General features: G+C 41.3%; 1 protein-coding gene and 1 long non-coding RNA gene across 5 annotated transcripts in view; one reads left to right on the top strand and one right to left on the bottom strand.

Annotated features, from left to right (window-relative positions):
- Positions 1-14,023, bottom strand: part of mtmr4 (myotubularin related protein 4) — a 32,221-nt gene extending 18,198 nt beyond the window's left edge. For 2 of the 4 annotated variants that reach the window (XM_086131152.1, XM_086131153.1), the window contains exons 1-2: positions 5,998-6,741; positions 1,286-1,375 (exon numbers count right to left, since the gene is read on the bottom strand). In XM_086131152.1, the coding sequence (XP_085987278.1) occupies positions 1,286-1,375; positions 5,998-6,042 (135 nt within the window). In that variant the 5' untranslated portion in view covers positions 6,043-6,741. Of the gene's footprint in view, positions 1-1,285; positions 1,376-5,997; positions 6,742-10,148; positions 10,232-12,607; positions 12,745-13,976 lie in introns of those variants that run through there. The other 2 variants (XM_086131154.1, XM_086131155.1) reach the window with 2 other exon arrangements.
- Positions 11,737-13,058, top strand: LOC147193570 (uncharacterized). Its single transcript, XR_015103076.1, has 2 exons — positions 11,737-11,906; positions 12,839-13,058. It is a non-coding gene; the product is annotated as an uncharacterized LOC147193570 (long non-coding RNA).
- Positions 14,024-16,937: the final 2,914 nt, after the last annotated feature.

Here is a 16,937-nt window from a genome sequence, read left to right as displayed (position 1 = left end):
CCTCATCGATTGAATAACCATTGCTAGCAAATTATGTGGGTAGGATAAGAAAAAGAGAACTGTACCACTCAAAAAAAGTATCACTCATGCAGGTGTGCCCTGTGTGCTCAACAGTATGTGGATTACACATTTCTTGTCTTTGCACTTTGTTTTTCCATCAGCATATTTTATGTAATGACTTTAGATTGACAAGAGGGGGCGACAATAACTATTCAAATACCTTTGAATTACTGCTGCCACATGCAAGCAAGGGCAGATGTTTTCTTAGCCACTGTTTTTGTGCAACTTTGTTTTTGTGAAAGACGACAGAAAAACTACATTGCCACTGAGACTTGCGGATGGGTGTGGCACAGGCAGAGGAAAAATTGTTTTTGTGCAGATCCAGAACACTGGCAGTGAGTGTCAACCACTTGGGAGTTCCATGCTGACCATACAGTGGACTACCACATAGTCGCGATTCAGCACGTCGGCCGGCATTCACCTACCAACCCTGTGCATACCCTCCACAAATTGGGCAGTGGGTCCATTGTAAAATAATCTTTCAAATTTCCAACACCTGGCCAAATTTCATTTCAGGAAAACTCAATCCCAGACGTCAAAACTGATGTTATATTACAAATGTGCAGATCATCTAACATTGCTCACTTAAATCTATAAAATTTTATTTGCTGTAATTTTATAGTACAACTACAATGCTGCCTCTATTTGCCTGTTGACTCATTTACGTCATTGTATGTTTGAAGTCGCAAAAATATGACATGGTCCTCCCTGCCTTCATCATTTACTGACAAAACCCAACAGAGTTGGTAGATTTTCAGCTACAATAAGCTAGACATCAATCAGACCTAGCCAGCTAAAGTGAACGCGCTGACTCAACAGCTGTTCTCATCAGTTGCCGGCGTTAACGGCTGGTGGCTAACAGCTAGCTGCCTTGGCCCTTCGCCCAGGGTGCAACCACTCGGCCGGCGCCCACCCCCGACAATCAGTGGACTACTTTTCAAAGGCAGCCTTTCCCCAAACATTCGCACGTTGTTTCGAAACAAAGCCAAATGTCACTAATGACACCCTGATTTTCGCCCCCCAAAAAATCGTCAGAAAAGTTGATTACCGGTAATCCAAAATGTGTTCCCTTTGCAAGCATTCATCGTTCAGTGAGATACGGGTTTCAGGTCGCTCAGTAGACGCTCTATTTTAATCCACAGGAATGTAGCTTTAAGTGTTTAGCAAGTCAACTGAACTTAAAGCAGTGTTTGTCAAGGGTTTAGCTAAACGTTGTTCCATTTACCTGAAGACTTTCATCCTCCTTCACCAGCTCCTTCTGGGGGAATAGATCCTTAGCCTTGATGTACTCCAGACTGGGAGGCCCCTCTTCACCCTACAAATAAACAGTTCAAATAAATGACACATTATTGGAGGGAAAAAAAATCTCACTACAGGTTATTTAAAGAGTAAATTTAAAGATAAATATCCTGCAATATAAACAAGGACAAGAGTGGTCATTGAGCAAAGGAATGTCAGTCCAAATCAAATAAGGTTAATATGTTTCCAGTGTTCATCAGGGCGCTTGGCCTTTGATGTGGAATATACCCCAGGCAGAAAATTTCACAAGATGCACTTGCTGCCCCAAGTGATTAAACATTGACCACGAGAGACCAAAAATTCAATATCAAACACAACAAAAAAAAAAAAAATTTGCAAAAAAGGTGCTGCCAACACTGGCTCAAGCATCCTGACAATCCTAAATAAAGTTGCTGATTCTGAAGATAATTAACACGAGGCTTGCACAATGTTGAATCCTGCAATAGCGATATTCATAATGGACCTCAAGAAATGACAATTTTGCTTTCAAAAGAACTTCATTGATTTCATGGGGCAAACTAATCAAGCTCAATGTATTCCAAAAGTAATGCTCGAGGATACCTTTCACCAATTGAATGGTCATGTGCATTTTAGGTTGTGTCCGATTGGTCAGTCACATGATATCATATAATTCCATATGAAAATTATTGCACATCAGAATGAGAACACCGCAAGAGTCGGTGACACTGAAACCTATCCTGTCATCACTTAGAGAGAACAACAAGGTCAGAGGCAAGGTGCCTCGGTTTGACAAGATTCAAGAAGAGACATCCCTACCTCCCCAATATGGAGCACAGCTGGCTCGAGCACAAGTTGCTTTTTTTTTTTTTTTGCCTCGTCACTGCTGTTAGCCTGCAAAGCCTCCCCCCACCTTAGTCCAAGCACAAATGAAAGCGCTGAATCCGAGAGGGATGTGCATATAAGCAAATGGCTCTCTTCAAATATCAACGCCAGAGTTAAAGGTACATTTCATGTCTCGATACTCTAATAACAGTGACAAGTTACAACTAGAAGCATTGCAGGCCGGACAGAGCAGATCAGTTAAGAGATTCAAGTACCAATACTCTCATTTAAAAAAAAAAAAAAAAAAACCCTTGAAAATCAAATAATCTGTGCAGACACAAGGTAGCAGGGCGAGATGGAGAAACAAAGGCCCGGGCTGCAAGAATAAGTGTCTAGTTGCCATGGCAACAGCAATTGCTTGATGTGAAATCATTTAAAGAGAGAAAAAAAATCTTTCCTTACTCAAAAGATTACTAAAATCTGAATGAGGCTTTGTGAGCAGATTAGAGAACCACCATCTGATGCCTATGTTACATCGCGAACGTGCACTATGCAACTGTATATTTCTGAAATACTGCTGTGCTCATAAATAAGGGAGACGAGGGTTGGCACATTTCCCAAGATATAAGGAGAAGCGGTCATCGAGTGCAGATGAACGGCAAAAAGAAAAGAAAAATGAAATAAAAGTAAAATGAAATTGACGACCTATCAGAAAACCATATTCTTCTGAAGTGCCAGGCCGTGCTGCAGACAATATTAATGGGTCAAGACAGAGCATGACAAATCTTTCCAAATGCACCTCTCTGCCCATCCCTTCTCATGCAAAATAAATATTTCATAGACCACAGTGTACTGAATGTTCTGTCCAACTACAGTCGCACAATTTGAATTACATATAAGACCTGAGAAAACTGCAGACTACGGTTCCAAAAAGTATGATACAAACAATTCATCTTTAACAAAAGTCGAGGAACAAACTATGCAGAAAGACAAAGCAACTTTTTATGTCTAAATCCATCCATTCATTTTCTTTGTCGCTTGTCCTTATTTGGGTGGTAGTCGAGCTGCATTTGACTTTGGAGTATACCCTGGACTGGTCGCCAGTCATTCTGAAGGGCCACATAGACAAAACAACTGTTCACACAATTTAGAGATCTCAACTGGTTGAAGTCGAGATTTGAACTTCGCATTTTAGAACAGTGAAGCAGACAAACAGACCACTAGCGTGCCATGCTTCCTTCCATACCACCGTCCAAAAAACAAAGCACAGCATGCACTTTACTTCCAGAGTGACAGACTGCACTGGTATTAGACGGTAACCACTGTACTGAAAATAAATCCTTCACTGGTGCCCATCAGCCTATAAAATATTTCCAATTTAATACCAACAACTCAATGAAAACTATTTTTATAGCTCCTTTTGGTCCTGCGAGCATGTTGTAGAAAAAGTGAATGGAGGCGTTTTATAGCAGCAGTCGGACTAGAAGGGTGGTGACTGTGAGAGCAATATGCTACATCCTAATTTCACAAGAGCACAGGCAGAGTGTTCATCCATTTAGAAGGGCACGGATATAAATTATACAGCCGGTGACGCGGAAGAAGAACTGATGACTCAGCACGAGCGGAACCGCGGACATTTGACAAGCATCATAAAATAGTGAAATGAAATGGTTGCGCGAATGTGGTAACAGAGACAAACCAATGATTTCTTTAAACATGGCCAATGATGAAGTTGATTAATTCAAACAAAAGCATTGCCATTAGTGTGGATTAATGTTGAGCACCAGCGTGCTCGATTGTTGCTCAAAGGGATCACACATCGCAAGCCGACAAGCAATTTCTTCAGCAGAGGTGAAAGCAAAATGTCGCCACAAACCACTTCTGGTATCCCTCAAGTGACGAAGCAAGCGCAATGTTTTTTTTTTTCTTTTTTAATTGTAAATTGATTCAGATGAGTTCGTTCGCCAAGTTTGTCTCCTTCCGGTATCCATAGCAGAAAGATGGTGGCAAAACATGTTAGCCTCCTACAAGGTGAGACACAACCAATGGAATATAAATTAGCAATTATTATGCTTATATAAAAAAAAAAAAGAATGCTGCAGTGATAACATACTTTCTTTGCATATTCTTGAAATTAAGTGTTTTTAAATGAATGAACAATGAAAAAAAAAATTTCAAAAAATTTGACACACAGTCCCTTTAAAACTTTGCCTGCACAGTATTTTATGATTTTTTTTAATAAAGCAACAGTTTGACTTGGCAGCAAATTAATTAACTTTACATCATATTCTATGGAACTATTTTGAAATGACTTTTCAGTCAACTTGCATTACAAGTGCCACTGTATGGGAAAACACATGTGAATGAGCATTTCAACAATTTATAAAGGCAAAGTCAGTTTTTAATTGGACAGTGATGAAAAGTGACAGTATTTATATATATATATATATATATATATATATATATATATACAGTATATAAATTTATTTTTAAGATTGCCCAGGTGTTTTCATAACAGGTCTGTGACATGCATTCATTAAAAAACACCTTGGACCGAGAATTATAGGACCCTTTAGTTACCCTAACTCTTGCCCTGCTGAAATGAGTCAGTCTTAGTCATGCCTCATGCAACAGAGAGGAGGGTGGAGCCTTGCGACGAGAGCTTCTTCTCCTTGAGGGAGCAGAGCCCAGAGTGTTGGGAAAGAAAGCAGTTGCTCGAAAACACAATAAAACATATTCACTCGTGGAGACAGTTCTACATTGTACTTCGTCTAAGTGGCGCATTGACAAATCGTGATGTCACATCTTGGCCAAACCAGTAACGGCCACAGACGTTTTGAAAAATAGGCAAAGGTGATGATGGTTGGACAGGCACTCCAGAGAACCAGCAATTTGCATAAGCAGTTAGTCGATTTTCCCCTCTAAATTTGAAAATAAAACACATTTATGTAACTTTTTGTAGTAGAAGACAAAGAATTCAAACAAAACTTGAAGTCACACAAAACAAATAGTCAGAGGCCTACTAGCAGTCCTATGGATAATTAAACGCCACATAGGAGCAAGAGTCTTGTTCCTACACTGGAAAAAAAAAAGTTTGTCTAATTTACTCAATTTGATTTCATCAATACGGTTCACAAAATTATCTGGATCCATATATATTTTTTCAGGAGATGGAGAGTCTACTTTTTAAAAAATGAATAGAGGCGGAATGAATACCGTCTACTTAAAAAAATGTACCAGGATGCAGATAACTTTAATTTGTGCAGCCACTGAAAATAAAATTGAGTAATTTCAACACAGCATTCTTTTCAGTTTTAACCCTCCTCATCTTTTTCACCATCAGGACCAAAGATGGAAACTAAGTGAACCACCTGTTCTGTATCAGTCATTGTCATGAATAGCTTGGTACATCCCGACACTCGAAACTCTTGCTTTTGTACAGCAGCGAAAACACATGAGCACGAAGGCTGAAAGCGCAACTCCTCTGATCTGAACAGCACACATTTCAACCACCGGCCTTCTGCCATCCAATCAGGATTAGCAGGCAGACAGTTCAGAATCCCAACACACAACGCAGTGGCATGAAAACTTTTAACAGAACCAGGTTTTTCATCATCACCTTACACATATGTGGAAGACACTTGTAGATGGAGTCTGTTATGGTTACTCAATAACTGCAACTGCAGAGCTCACATGTATCGAGCAGCATCAAAACCCGCCCTCCCATCAGTGATTGGCAGGCAGGCCACTAGCAAGTTAGGGTGAGGTGGGCGTCGAGAAACAAATATCAAAAATCAAAGTCACCAATATATATTTTTTAAAATGCAATGAAGAAATAAACACCGACGGACTTACAAAGCAATTGAGCATGGAGCAGGATGCTCTTCCTGCAACGCTCATGACGAGGTGACGTGGGGCTGTGCTGGGATGACACGCAGCCTATGGAGGAGCAGCACGACCATTGCACGAGGAGCCGGCACCATCATTCCTCTCCTCAACCGGATCCTCTTTACTCGTCTTCCACCACAAATCCCTCCACTTACCTTTCTGTCAGTCCCCCCTCCTCACCTAATTTACCACTTCTCGGGGAGTGCTGCTTAAATCAGGGCTTCATCGTACCACACCACACCCCCTCATAGCCATGTGTCAAGACGGGCCCTGCTGTAAAAGAACGGTGGCTTGAAAGAGTGGCCCAATGGTCCGTGAAGATACAAAAAGAGAAGAAAAAAAAGGTAGCAGTCCAATGGGTCAGCAGAGCTGAAGGGAAAACAAAAGGGTTGAGATGACTGCAGATGGAAGCGCCCTGTGCTGTAGTAAGTGTAAGGAGGAGGGGAAAAAAACAAGGCGCGTGAGAGATGGTACGGCAGAACGAGATGCCAGCCAAGCTCCGCCCTCTGCATTAGCATCAACATCCCTCTCTCATAATCACACGCTCACATTTCTCCTCTAGTCTCCCTCTCATCTCTGTACTCCTCCCCCACTCCCTCCTTGTTCACCCTTCACCGACATCTCATAAATATGCCGCTCCCCTCAGCAACGAGACAAGGTACAGCACACACTAGCGCCGGCGCACAGAGGAACGCTCCTGTGCATGCGCCATCCGACATGCTGCCCGAATGATGAAGCGTAAAGCTGTCAGTCGAGGCGGTGCTGAACAAAAAAAAGAAAAAAACCCACCCTCATAAATAGAGCACCCTGGTTGGACAACCACACATCATTTGATAGCATGTGATGGGGGGGGGGGGGGGATTGCATTGCAGTGGATAGGAAAGGGAGAGGTTGCTGTGTAAAGTGACTATGCGGAGAACTCCAGTGACACAGCATTCTCCAAACACCACGTCTTCCTGTCCCATCGCTAACGAAGAATTGTGGCTGACAAGCAGTCTATTGCTTTCAGCCACGGCATATTCCTATTCAGAAGGTCACCATATTTCAATGGTGCTTACATTGTCCCATACCACACGGGGACATCCGCATCATCTGTCACTGGCAGTCGTGACATCCGCGCGCCATCAATTGTATGACCTGACATTATTTAACACACAGGACATATTCACCATATGTACCGTCTGCACAATAGGTGTACGGGACTGGCAAAATAGTACAAAGATAGTTTTGCTGTCGTGAATATCAATTAAGCTCTGTGTGCAAAGCCGTAACTGTACGGATGTTTTGCATTTTACAATTTCAGTCGAGTGCTCCCAGTTAAGAACATACATAAGAACATCCATAGTCCCTGGATAAGGTCAGATCATACGCCGCCCAAAACACAAGACCTTTACTCAGTCCAAGATTGTTCATTCTAATATAATGCATGCTAACAGACCATCAGAAAAACCAAATGCCATATATTTCCTGTTTTTTATATGTATGGGATTAGGTCATGTGTATCTAAAAGGTAGGCGGTTCCATTGTTGCAGGATCGTCTCTCCAGGCATCCATCCATCTGTTTTCTGTCCTACTTTTTATCAGGGTGAGCTGGAGCCTGTCCCAGCTGATTGAGAGGTGGGGCACACCCTCAACTGGTCATCAGCCAATCATACACAAAGATTCACACTCATACATCAGGTGTGAAAATGAACAGCAAATTTGTCTTCCCGTTTCTCATGTCTTAGTTTAGGAAAGCAGGAAACCTGTCTGGACAACGTTATGGCACCGCTATCAACAACTGTACTGTATGTGAATTTGAACATGCACTACCAGTGAGGCCCCTCTGCAAAACATTTACAATATCAAGCCACAATCTGGAACTTTTTCCACAAATTAAGTTAGCTGCTACAATAATTGCAGAACCTGTCCGATGCAAATAACTGCACTGACTCAAACTGTAGTCAAGCATTCAAGGATAAAAATACAGGATGTTCGCTTTATTAACTGGGAGGGCAATTCCTGGTGCCATATCACCTCTACCAAGGAGGTTATGTTGGGATGCATTGCCTTCCAGTTGGATTCCACGTAAACTAATGAAATGGTCCTATTAGTTTGTAGAAGATTTAAGTTCAATGAGCGAGAATTAAGTATGGGTGGACAAAAACATAGAGCACTACACATATAGGTTACTCGTGTTGGCCGGCAAAACAAACTCCCATCCCACAGTAGCCTGTCCTACGAAGCGGTAAGGGATAGCGTTACCGTACAGTGCATTCTAACTCTCGAGGCGGAATAAAGGAACACCATTGTGCTAGCTTCCCTGCCGGCAGCTTACAATACGGCAGCACGAGTGGAAAACAATATGAACTCAATACTTCCCTGATTGTTTCGGTGAGAACACTGAAAGCAATTAATCGCTGCTTCACAAGACTGGATTAAAAGGATCCTATTACCAATGGCGCAAAATGCCTTCTAATCCCACCTGAAAGAACATGACCCAAGACAACTGAGAAGGGAAATTATCATCATCAGTGATTCTACAGTAGTTTGGAGATCTCACACGGTTTATGAAAGGTTTGTATTCTATCTAAAATATTTAAAAAAAAGAAGGCTTCAAATATTGCTTTCCACTTTCCAAACCCACCTGAAGTGCGACTACGAAAGTAAAGGATAGCGTAGCATTACGGTTGAGACATGTTTAAAACTGAACGGCAGGACAGGCCTAACCCTGGACAAACTCAAGTCTATGCGCTCTCATTTACATGCCCGGCCGGACACATTATTTGCCTATCAGCCGCGCCGTCAATTAAACCAACTGCTTGATTGTGTGCCCCATAAAAGCAAAGCTCTGGGCGGCCCGCCACGTTTGCATTCTGTCCACCCAGTTGACCGGAACTTTGGGACACATATGCTCCTCCCACACCTCCCCTTTTGTATTGAATAAAAGCTGTGCCTACGAGTCTTTTTAAATAATTTGTGCCTCATCTGGCTACCATTAGCTCTCTCTTGACGTGCTGGCTGAGAAAGGGGGCAAGGACACTGGCTTTGTCTGTGTTTGATGATGATGATGCCTTTCCTTTCAATGAGGAAATTGGGAACATGTACTAAAAAGCATAAAAAGCATACGCATTTAATCATCTTCCCTGAAAGTAGTTTTTCATTTCAGTTTTCCAACCGTGACCCCTGAATCCTTACATATTTGCTACTGCCAGTAGTGAATTAAGAAGCATTACAGGAAACGTATTTGCGAAAATGCAGCGCCGACGTGCCTCGGGGGCTTGTATATGACAAGGGAAACATACGTGATTTTCTTTTCAATCATCTACAAACATTAAAACTCCAACAGGCGTAGTTGCAACACGATCAAATAAACTGGACGCATTTACATCAATAGCATCGTGTAATAGATACGCATGCAGCTACAGTATTTAAAGCAGCAACTGTACTCAACCAGCTACTTCCAGTATTTTCTGGGTTAAAGTATTAGTAAGTGAAGAGCAATCAGAGACTGGAGGACTCTCTATTGTGTTGGGAGAGCCTAATGGGTGAGTTTTATTTACGTACTGTATAATTGAAGATTATGTCACATCGGCAATATTTAACAGGGCGTTAACACCGCCGCCATTCACATACAAACATGATGTCAACATCTGTCTGTCCACTCACAAGAAATTCCAACACCCACTTATTTGTCCATTCATTTAAGATGATGTTAACATCTGTCTGTCCATTCATATAATTGTATTTCTGCAATTGGCTGGCAACCAGTTTGGGGTATAACTACTGCTCTAAGAAAGCTGGGATAGGCTGTGAATGTTGTGCGACTTCAATAAGCGCTCCACTGAACTGACTGAGGTCATGCTGACATGCTGCTTAAAGAGAGGAAAGGCTGAAAGGGAAATGTGCATTGAAAGTTCAAAAAAAAAAAAAAAAAAAGACAATATCTCCAGTACAGCCTGTTGCTAAATATGTTACAACACAGTGCATTTTGTTTGGGCATGTGAAAGTAGAGTGCCACTTCCTGTTTTAGGGCAGCACGTCCTGGAATTTTTTTTTTTTTTATGTGCAGAAAACACATGGTTAAGTAGAAGACGCATTTGGAACAAACAGCCGCACCAGCCTCCTCATTGGCTTACCATGCTGAAGACGGTAGGCGTGGGTGCTCCTCGTCCCGCCCTCTCCTCCAGTCTACTGGGCTTGGTCTTGCCACTGACAAGTCCTGCCAACAGAGGAAAAAAAAATAAACTTTATGATCTAGTGGGTGTGTGCGGAAAGATGCCTATGCGTGGGTGGCTGAGTAGTGTGCATGTGATTGCAAAGAAGCTACAACGAGAAGTGCCCTTCCCTGATACAGAATCTAATTTGGCACTAAAATCATCTAATAATTCACAAGACATGAAAAGCGCAAAATAGCTGCTGGAAACTACATGAAGTCATGAGAGAGGAGAGCAAGTTCACCTCGAGACAGAACATCCAGTACTGCAGAGAGATGTGCAGGTTAATGCATGTTAAGGTCTGGAGCCAAGGGACTAAATTCCATCTTACAATTCCACACCCAGCACACAAATTGGTGCTCTCACGTGGATGTCTGCAATCTAATGACACCTTGCTCCTGCAAATGATTCGAATAAGTGGATAGCTACTAGGAGAATTTTGAACTGCTACACTGACCTTGAAAGAGAGGAGTGTGGGCAATCTGATAATTCTGTTCATCGAAACCTCTTAAAGTAAATAAATTCAGAATTTGATGACAATTCCCCTGAAAAAAAAAACAAACTTCTAAAGTCTCAAAACCTTGAGCTTGAACCACCGCCACGCATTTTTGCAACACATATTCAAACAGATGGACTGCAGTCAAGAATGACGTCACCTGGGGCGTCAACATATCGCCTCAGCACATCTCACAAGAGTTCAGCTCAGTGACCTACTGAGGCTGAAACACACAAAATTGGACATCTACAAATCAGAATGAGGCCTCTTCCAAATGTGGATGAAAATCTGGTATGTTCCGTGTCTGCCACTCTGAGTGCTGTGTAAGTGCATAAACTGGAGATACGAACCTACAGTGAAAACTTTGACAATAAAATATACCGGTACTCCAAATACTGTATATTAAGAGGGGTGTGTATGTTGATCATTAAGCAAAATAGATGAGATTGGCCTATTCAGAAATGTGGAGGTTAATCTACTTTAACATCGATGGGGAAGGACTCAGCTCAGGTCAACTAAAAAGCTATATAAATGATCATTATTTGTATCTCATTATGAATTGTTTATTCCGTGTTGCCACTGCCTGGTTTTGGCGCTTGTGGAGTACTTAACTCGTTCACTCCCAAAGACGTTTTTAAACGTCTTTTCAGACTTGGTCTAGAATTGGCTGGTACTGAATGAGTTAACATGCAAGTTGTGATCACGCTTGTCAAATCCGAACAGCCATATTGGATATCCAGTATGTAGTGTTCCCTCACAAATGCACGATTCAATCCTCACAAGTTTACCCATTGACAGATCTTTTTGGGAAACAATCTTTCTTTATTCAAGAAAAACCCCAAAGCTTCACTGATTCTGTGCTCAGGCCAAAGCCCTGTCCAATACAAAAGTAGTGTTTTGGCGGCACCTAGGTGTCAAGGGACTATGTTGATGTGGGGGGGAGGAGCTTCTGTCAGACCAAAAGCCCCGGCTACACGTCCTCCGTATTTAAACATTAAACTTTTGGCACTTGCAGTGTAAAACCAGCCATAGATGCGGGTTTCTCAACAAGGGTCAAGTCGGGCTTTGGTTACAATGACGAGCTACAGACTGGATCTCACTCGGCGATCGAGCACATTCTGACTGGCGTTTGGCCATCTTCACTGTGGCAACAAACTACACTGATGCCTTCACACAGCAACCAGGCAAGTGCCGATTACCAGAAGGTTATGCTGTTAGCTAAAGCTTCGCTGTTATTGCCTGTGACTTTCGGCTTCTTGGTCATCTCGCCAACAGAAACTCAATGCAGCTCTGCTTATCTTGCACACAGCTACCACTGTTAAACAACAGTGGAACAGAAGTGTAAAATGGTTCACTCACAGCGTTTTTCAAAAATAAGCTGATTCACTTGGTGGTTTCATTTCACTCCAATAGATCAAACGATGTAAATGTACCATTTAGATTGAACAGACTTGAGTGTTTAATGTTAACAGTGGCTTACTTTTTTTTCTTAACATGTGACATTAAGAATCTTTCTTTAAACATTGACTTTTTTTTTAAGGTTTTATGTTGGCAAGGTTAATTATACCGAGTTCCACCAGTCCAAAGTTTGGCAGTGCATTGAGCTGTACAGATCAGTTCACCAGAATGTATCATATCACACACATAGACAGCCAGACATAACATGCACACTGTTCACTGTAATGTGCTTTGACCTCGATGGTACGTGGAAGCAACATGCCGAGCACAAGGACAACTTTAAACCCGACATTTTTCAGAGTACATAGCTGAGGTCTCACTTCCCTATGTTTCCCCATCAGACACGCCCCCTTCCACACACGGCGCTACGAAGAGGAAAAAATAAACTGCCTCACCAACATGCCAAAACTCGGCGTAAACTTCTTACCCTAGACAAAGAGCAGAGTCCTTCTGTCCCAAGAGTTATTTGTAGAAAACTTTGACAACTTAATTGTTTGAGTTAAAATCTCAATGCCTTTCAAAGTAGCAGTCGCTGCAGTCTCTGAAATACACGCACACACACAGGCACACACACACCGAGTGTAATCCAGGGCATGACACACCTCCCTCCCTCTCCTTGTGTCTAGTACTTACTCTGGCTTCCCTCCCACTCTTTCAGGGCCGGATTTGCCAATGTGACTGAGGCAATTCTACTGGGCATTCAACTCACTTGCACTTATAACTCAATAATCAACAGGAAAGGCCTCTATTATAAGCGGACCAAGGAAAGCAACATGCAGTCAAGCAGAAACATTAGTTCAAATTTTTACAATTGAAATAGCAACAATGCAACGTGTAGGCAATATATGTGGGTGCCTCAATAAATATGTGGAAATGGTCATGTTAGTCATTCCATTCAAATTGTGAAGTCCATACATGATACAGATTCCCTACACACAGTGATATGCTGTATATATATATTTTATAACTTTGATAAATATAGCTGTGAGCATATCAAAACTTCAAATATGGCATCAAGAAATTAGAAGATTAAATATACATGTTTTCCAAAATAGAAATCAGGTTGGAATCCTCCTGAAAAGTAATTGCCAATATATTTAATTTGAAAAATAAGTACAATGTTTCCACCATTTTGCATACATAGGCATTGTTGGATTAGACAATTTTCCCTCTGGGATAATTTCAGTAGTGTTTCCCAACCTGTATTCAGCCAAGGCACATATTTCACTTTAGAAGAAATCTCACGACACAACACTGAACAAAACGATTCAGAGAAAGTGGATATACGGGTTAACTATGTAGCATCTGTTGTCCAGTGCAGTGATTATCAACGAGTGTAAGTTATGGAAATACGTCTTCCTTATTCATTTTTAACATCACAACACCTGATAAATGTAGTAAATTCCGTTATACGTGCACGTCACTCGCCAGGTGCCCCTCACCACCGGCAAACAACAGGTGTGAACGTGTAAAAAACGATGTGAAGTTTATAGACTTGTCAAGAGAAAGTGAAACCATATTTTATACAGCAGCTGACCCGCCAATACCGAAAGGATGATAAGAGGACAACGCAAAAGTAAATGACTGAGGTGAAATGTTTGCAAACGTTAGCATATCAAGCTAGTTACCGGCCCCGAGTACTAGTTGACTAGGAATGTATTTTTGATACACACGCAAATTTCAAAGCGGCACTTTATTCAAGTCTCCAAACACATGCGCGAAAACCCGCAAAAATGTCACGTGTCTAAAGTTTATTGTCGATCGACTTATTTTTAAAGTTAAATCAAGTTACTCACTCGAACAGAATCAGCTGACACGACGGTGACTCAGTAGACTACCCAACTTCCGCATTCTTGTGCGATGACAACTGCATGAGCCAACCATGAGAGAGAAAAGTAGGTCGTATAGCCCAATTGCGATGCAACATTCACAATAGCCAATGATAATCGACAATACTAAACGTTCGCTCATACACACCCACAGCAAAGCCAATCACGTGTGAACAGAAGCCCGGTACCCACCAATAGAAAATCACACCGCGGCAGACGCCCTTGTCCTCCGTACGCTACTCTAAATCAAGCCAGGCACGCGCACGACAAAATTGTACATGTTGTCCAAAACGTAGTCATGTGTAAAATTCAAGTTCAAGTCAAGTAAAGCCACCTTGCAAATTGAAGCGTTATAATTCTTATCAGAATTTCTTATTAGCGTGATTTATAATCACTGATTTGTGGAATCTATGTCACATGACATTACCTTAAAAAGTCGCCAATGTTTGACACGGCTTCTTTGTGCATTGATTATCACTTGGTGTAATGGTTAACTCAACATGTATCGATATAGTTACTATCAAAACTAACAGGAAAAAAATGGCACGCTTCAGCATTTAAGATATGTGTATGCCCAATACACATAGTGCCAATGTTTGCACTGGCTCACGCAGTAATTGATAAAATTATGATTTATGGCGTCTGTCATAGGCATGACGCATGGAGCGTTATTTTGTTGTTTGGACTTAGTTACAGAAGGGAACTCACCTAGAATGCTCCCCAGTACAAGTCAGCAGCCACAAGACACTGCACGACAACACGGTGTACTTTGATTTCATCCAGTGAGATTTTTATCCTAAAAAGAAACCGTGTGGCATTTGTCACATTACTTTAAATACAACATGAACTAAAATCGCATAAAATATGGTTCCAATTTATTTGTATGTTTTGCAGACTCTTTGACTAATCGATTTAAGTAATTCACACGATAATTCAGCTCCTAAACAGGCAAAATATTACTCGTTCGTTTATTCAGACCTCTCGTTTCATGCACGTTGCGCCCTCTGGTGGCAAAGGAAAGAATAGTTAGTTTTAGACAGTAAAGTGGTTCCGTTCGTACGACGGTGACAGAAACACAATCTGGACGTAAATCGGTCATATTCTGGCGTTTAGTTTTTAAAATGAAAAGATTACAGCACTCAATCATCTGTGGTAACTGAGCGTGCCATCTCTTGTAACATGGCTACATATGCTCTTTGTACAGGTAATAACCTATGTCGGGAAAGTGGAACCCCTGCCCCATTGGAAGTGACTTTGGTGGAGAGCAATGTCCAACCTGGGTGCATTTCTGTCTTTTTCGCATTTTTCTTTCCAGCTCCGTCGGCCACGTGTGCCAAATAAACAGTTCAATTTATTTACAGGACAACACGAAATTACAAAATGCAGCTCAGGTTTTTTTTTTTTTATGCGCTGCAAACATGTGCTGCGCGCGGGGAGAGTGAGAGCAGTGCGGAATTGCTCACGTGCGCATATTAGAAGGAACATTGCCCTGCAGTATACAGTGCTCTCTTATCACTTTATTGATTGACGAAACGTTAAATATCCACATGTTAAGAGTTCTCTCAAGACTCCGACAATGGATATACACTCCAGGAATTTGAGATGGAGATATTCCCAATGTGTGCTATCTTAGGCCTGTCGGTCGTCGCAAAGGTTCCGAACAGAATCGGACCCGACAAACGTAGATTCAGGGAAGTTGATCTAACTAAAATATTTGTTTTTAAAAAAAATGGGCACAAGGCCGACAACGTACAAATAATGACACTGAAATAATGCGATGAAAACAAAAAGCGCTTGCACAAAGCAAGGAAAAATACCAACGAAAATAGCTTGTCATAAAAGCACAATAAAGAACAAACCGTGGATACACTTAAACAGACCAATAACGAGTTACGTGAACAACGAAGAATAAAAGCAAAGTCAAGAGCCAAAAAACGAAGAAAACAAAAATCAAGGCAATAGCAAAAAACGGAACGTGAGTAATGAGAGAGCGTCTAGACAGACGAAATGCACATGAACAATGACTTAGCATCGACCCTATGAGGTCCTTAAATAGTCCCAATAATTGTGACGCAATAAAGGTGCGCAGGAGGAAAACCAGTCCCGCTTCTGCCACCTGCTGGATATTAACAGAACGTGATCATGACAAGGCCAAACAGTTTTGTTTCTCCCTCACCAAGAAATGAGTTGAGGTCTTATCATTTTTGTGATATGCTAAACATTTTACAATTGCCTACATTACGCAGGATGACATCAGTTTTGCCATTGTCACCTTCAAGTGAGTAAATGTATAGCACAATGTTACCAAATATCCATGAATTTAAGAGAAAATTGACACAAGAGTGTCAGGGTGTGGAAGTATATAATCCCGATACAAACCAAAAGTTGTAAAAATATCACGGTTAAGGGTAAAGTATGAGCCTTAATGGAGACTTCTTTCTTCTTACTTTTTTCTTTTCTGATTGATATAAAAATGATTTATTAGATACAATCACATAACGGGGTAGGACTAGATAAGTTTTTTACTTCTTCCTACTCCCTTGAACATAATAACTGTGTTGAATGAAGATTGATTTCTTTCTTTTTACTTTTTTTATCTACCTTATTTTCTGTCAAATTATTACTGTATATATGTTTTATGTTCAATAAACAAACAAACAAAAAACAAACAACAAACAAATCACAAAGTCAGGTCACAGAGACTTCTTCATTTTCTGATGCTGATCAAACATAATATTCAGTCATACAACAGAAAAGTACGAAAGCATTGAACAATTTTATCATTAATTGTAAAGTGCTGCTACCTGCATGTGACTCTTGTTGCATTTGACATTGACTGCAGCCGAGCCACTCGGCCAGCCATGTGCTTGCTGCCTCTCTCCCTTGGTGTACGCACGGTCAATGCACTTGTCATGCATGGCTTTATTG

The sequence above is a fragment of the Hippocampus guttulatus genome, chromosome 15 (assembly GCF_054856545.1).
Source record: "Hippocampus guttulatus isolate MCC_2025c chromosome 15, RoL_Hgut_1.0, whole genome shotgun sequence".
Classification (NCBI taxonomy): Eukaryota; Metazoa; Chordata; class Actinopteri; order Syngnathiformes; family Syngnathidae; genus Hippocampus; species Hippocampus guttulatus.
The sequence above is the reverse complement of the archived record's forward strand: the minus strand, read 5'-3'. Positions and strand labels throughout refer to the sequence as shown.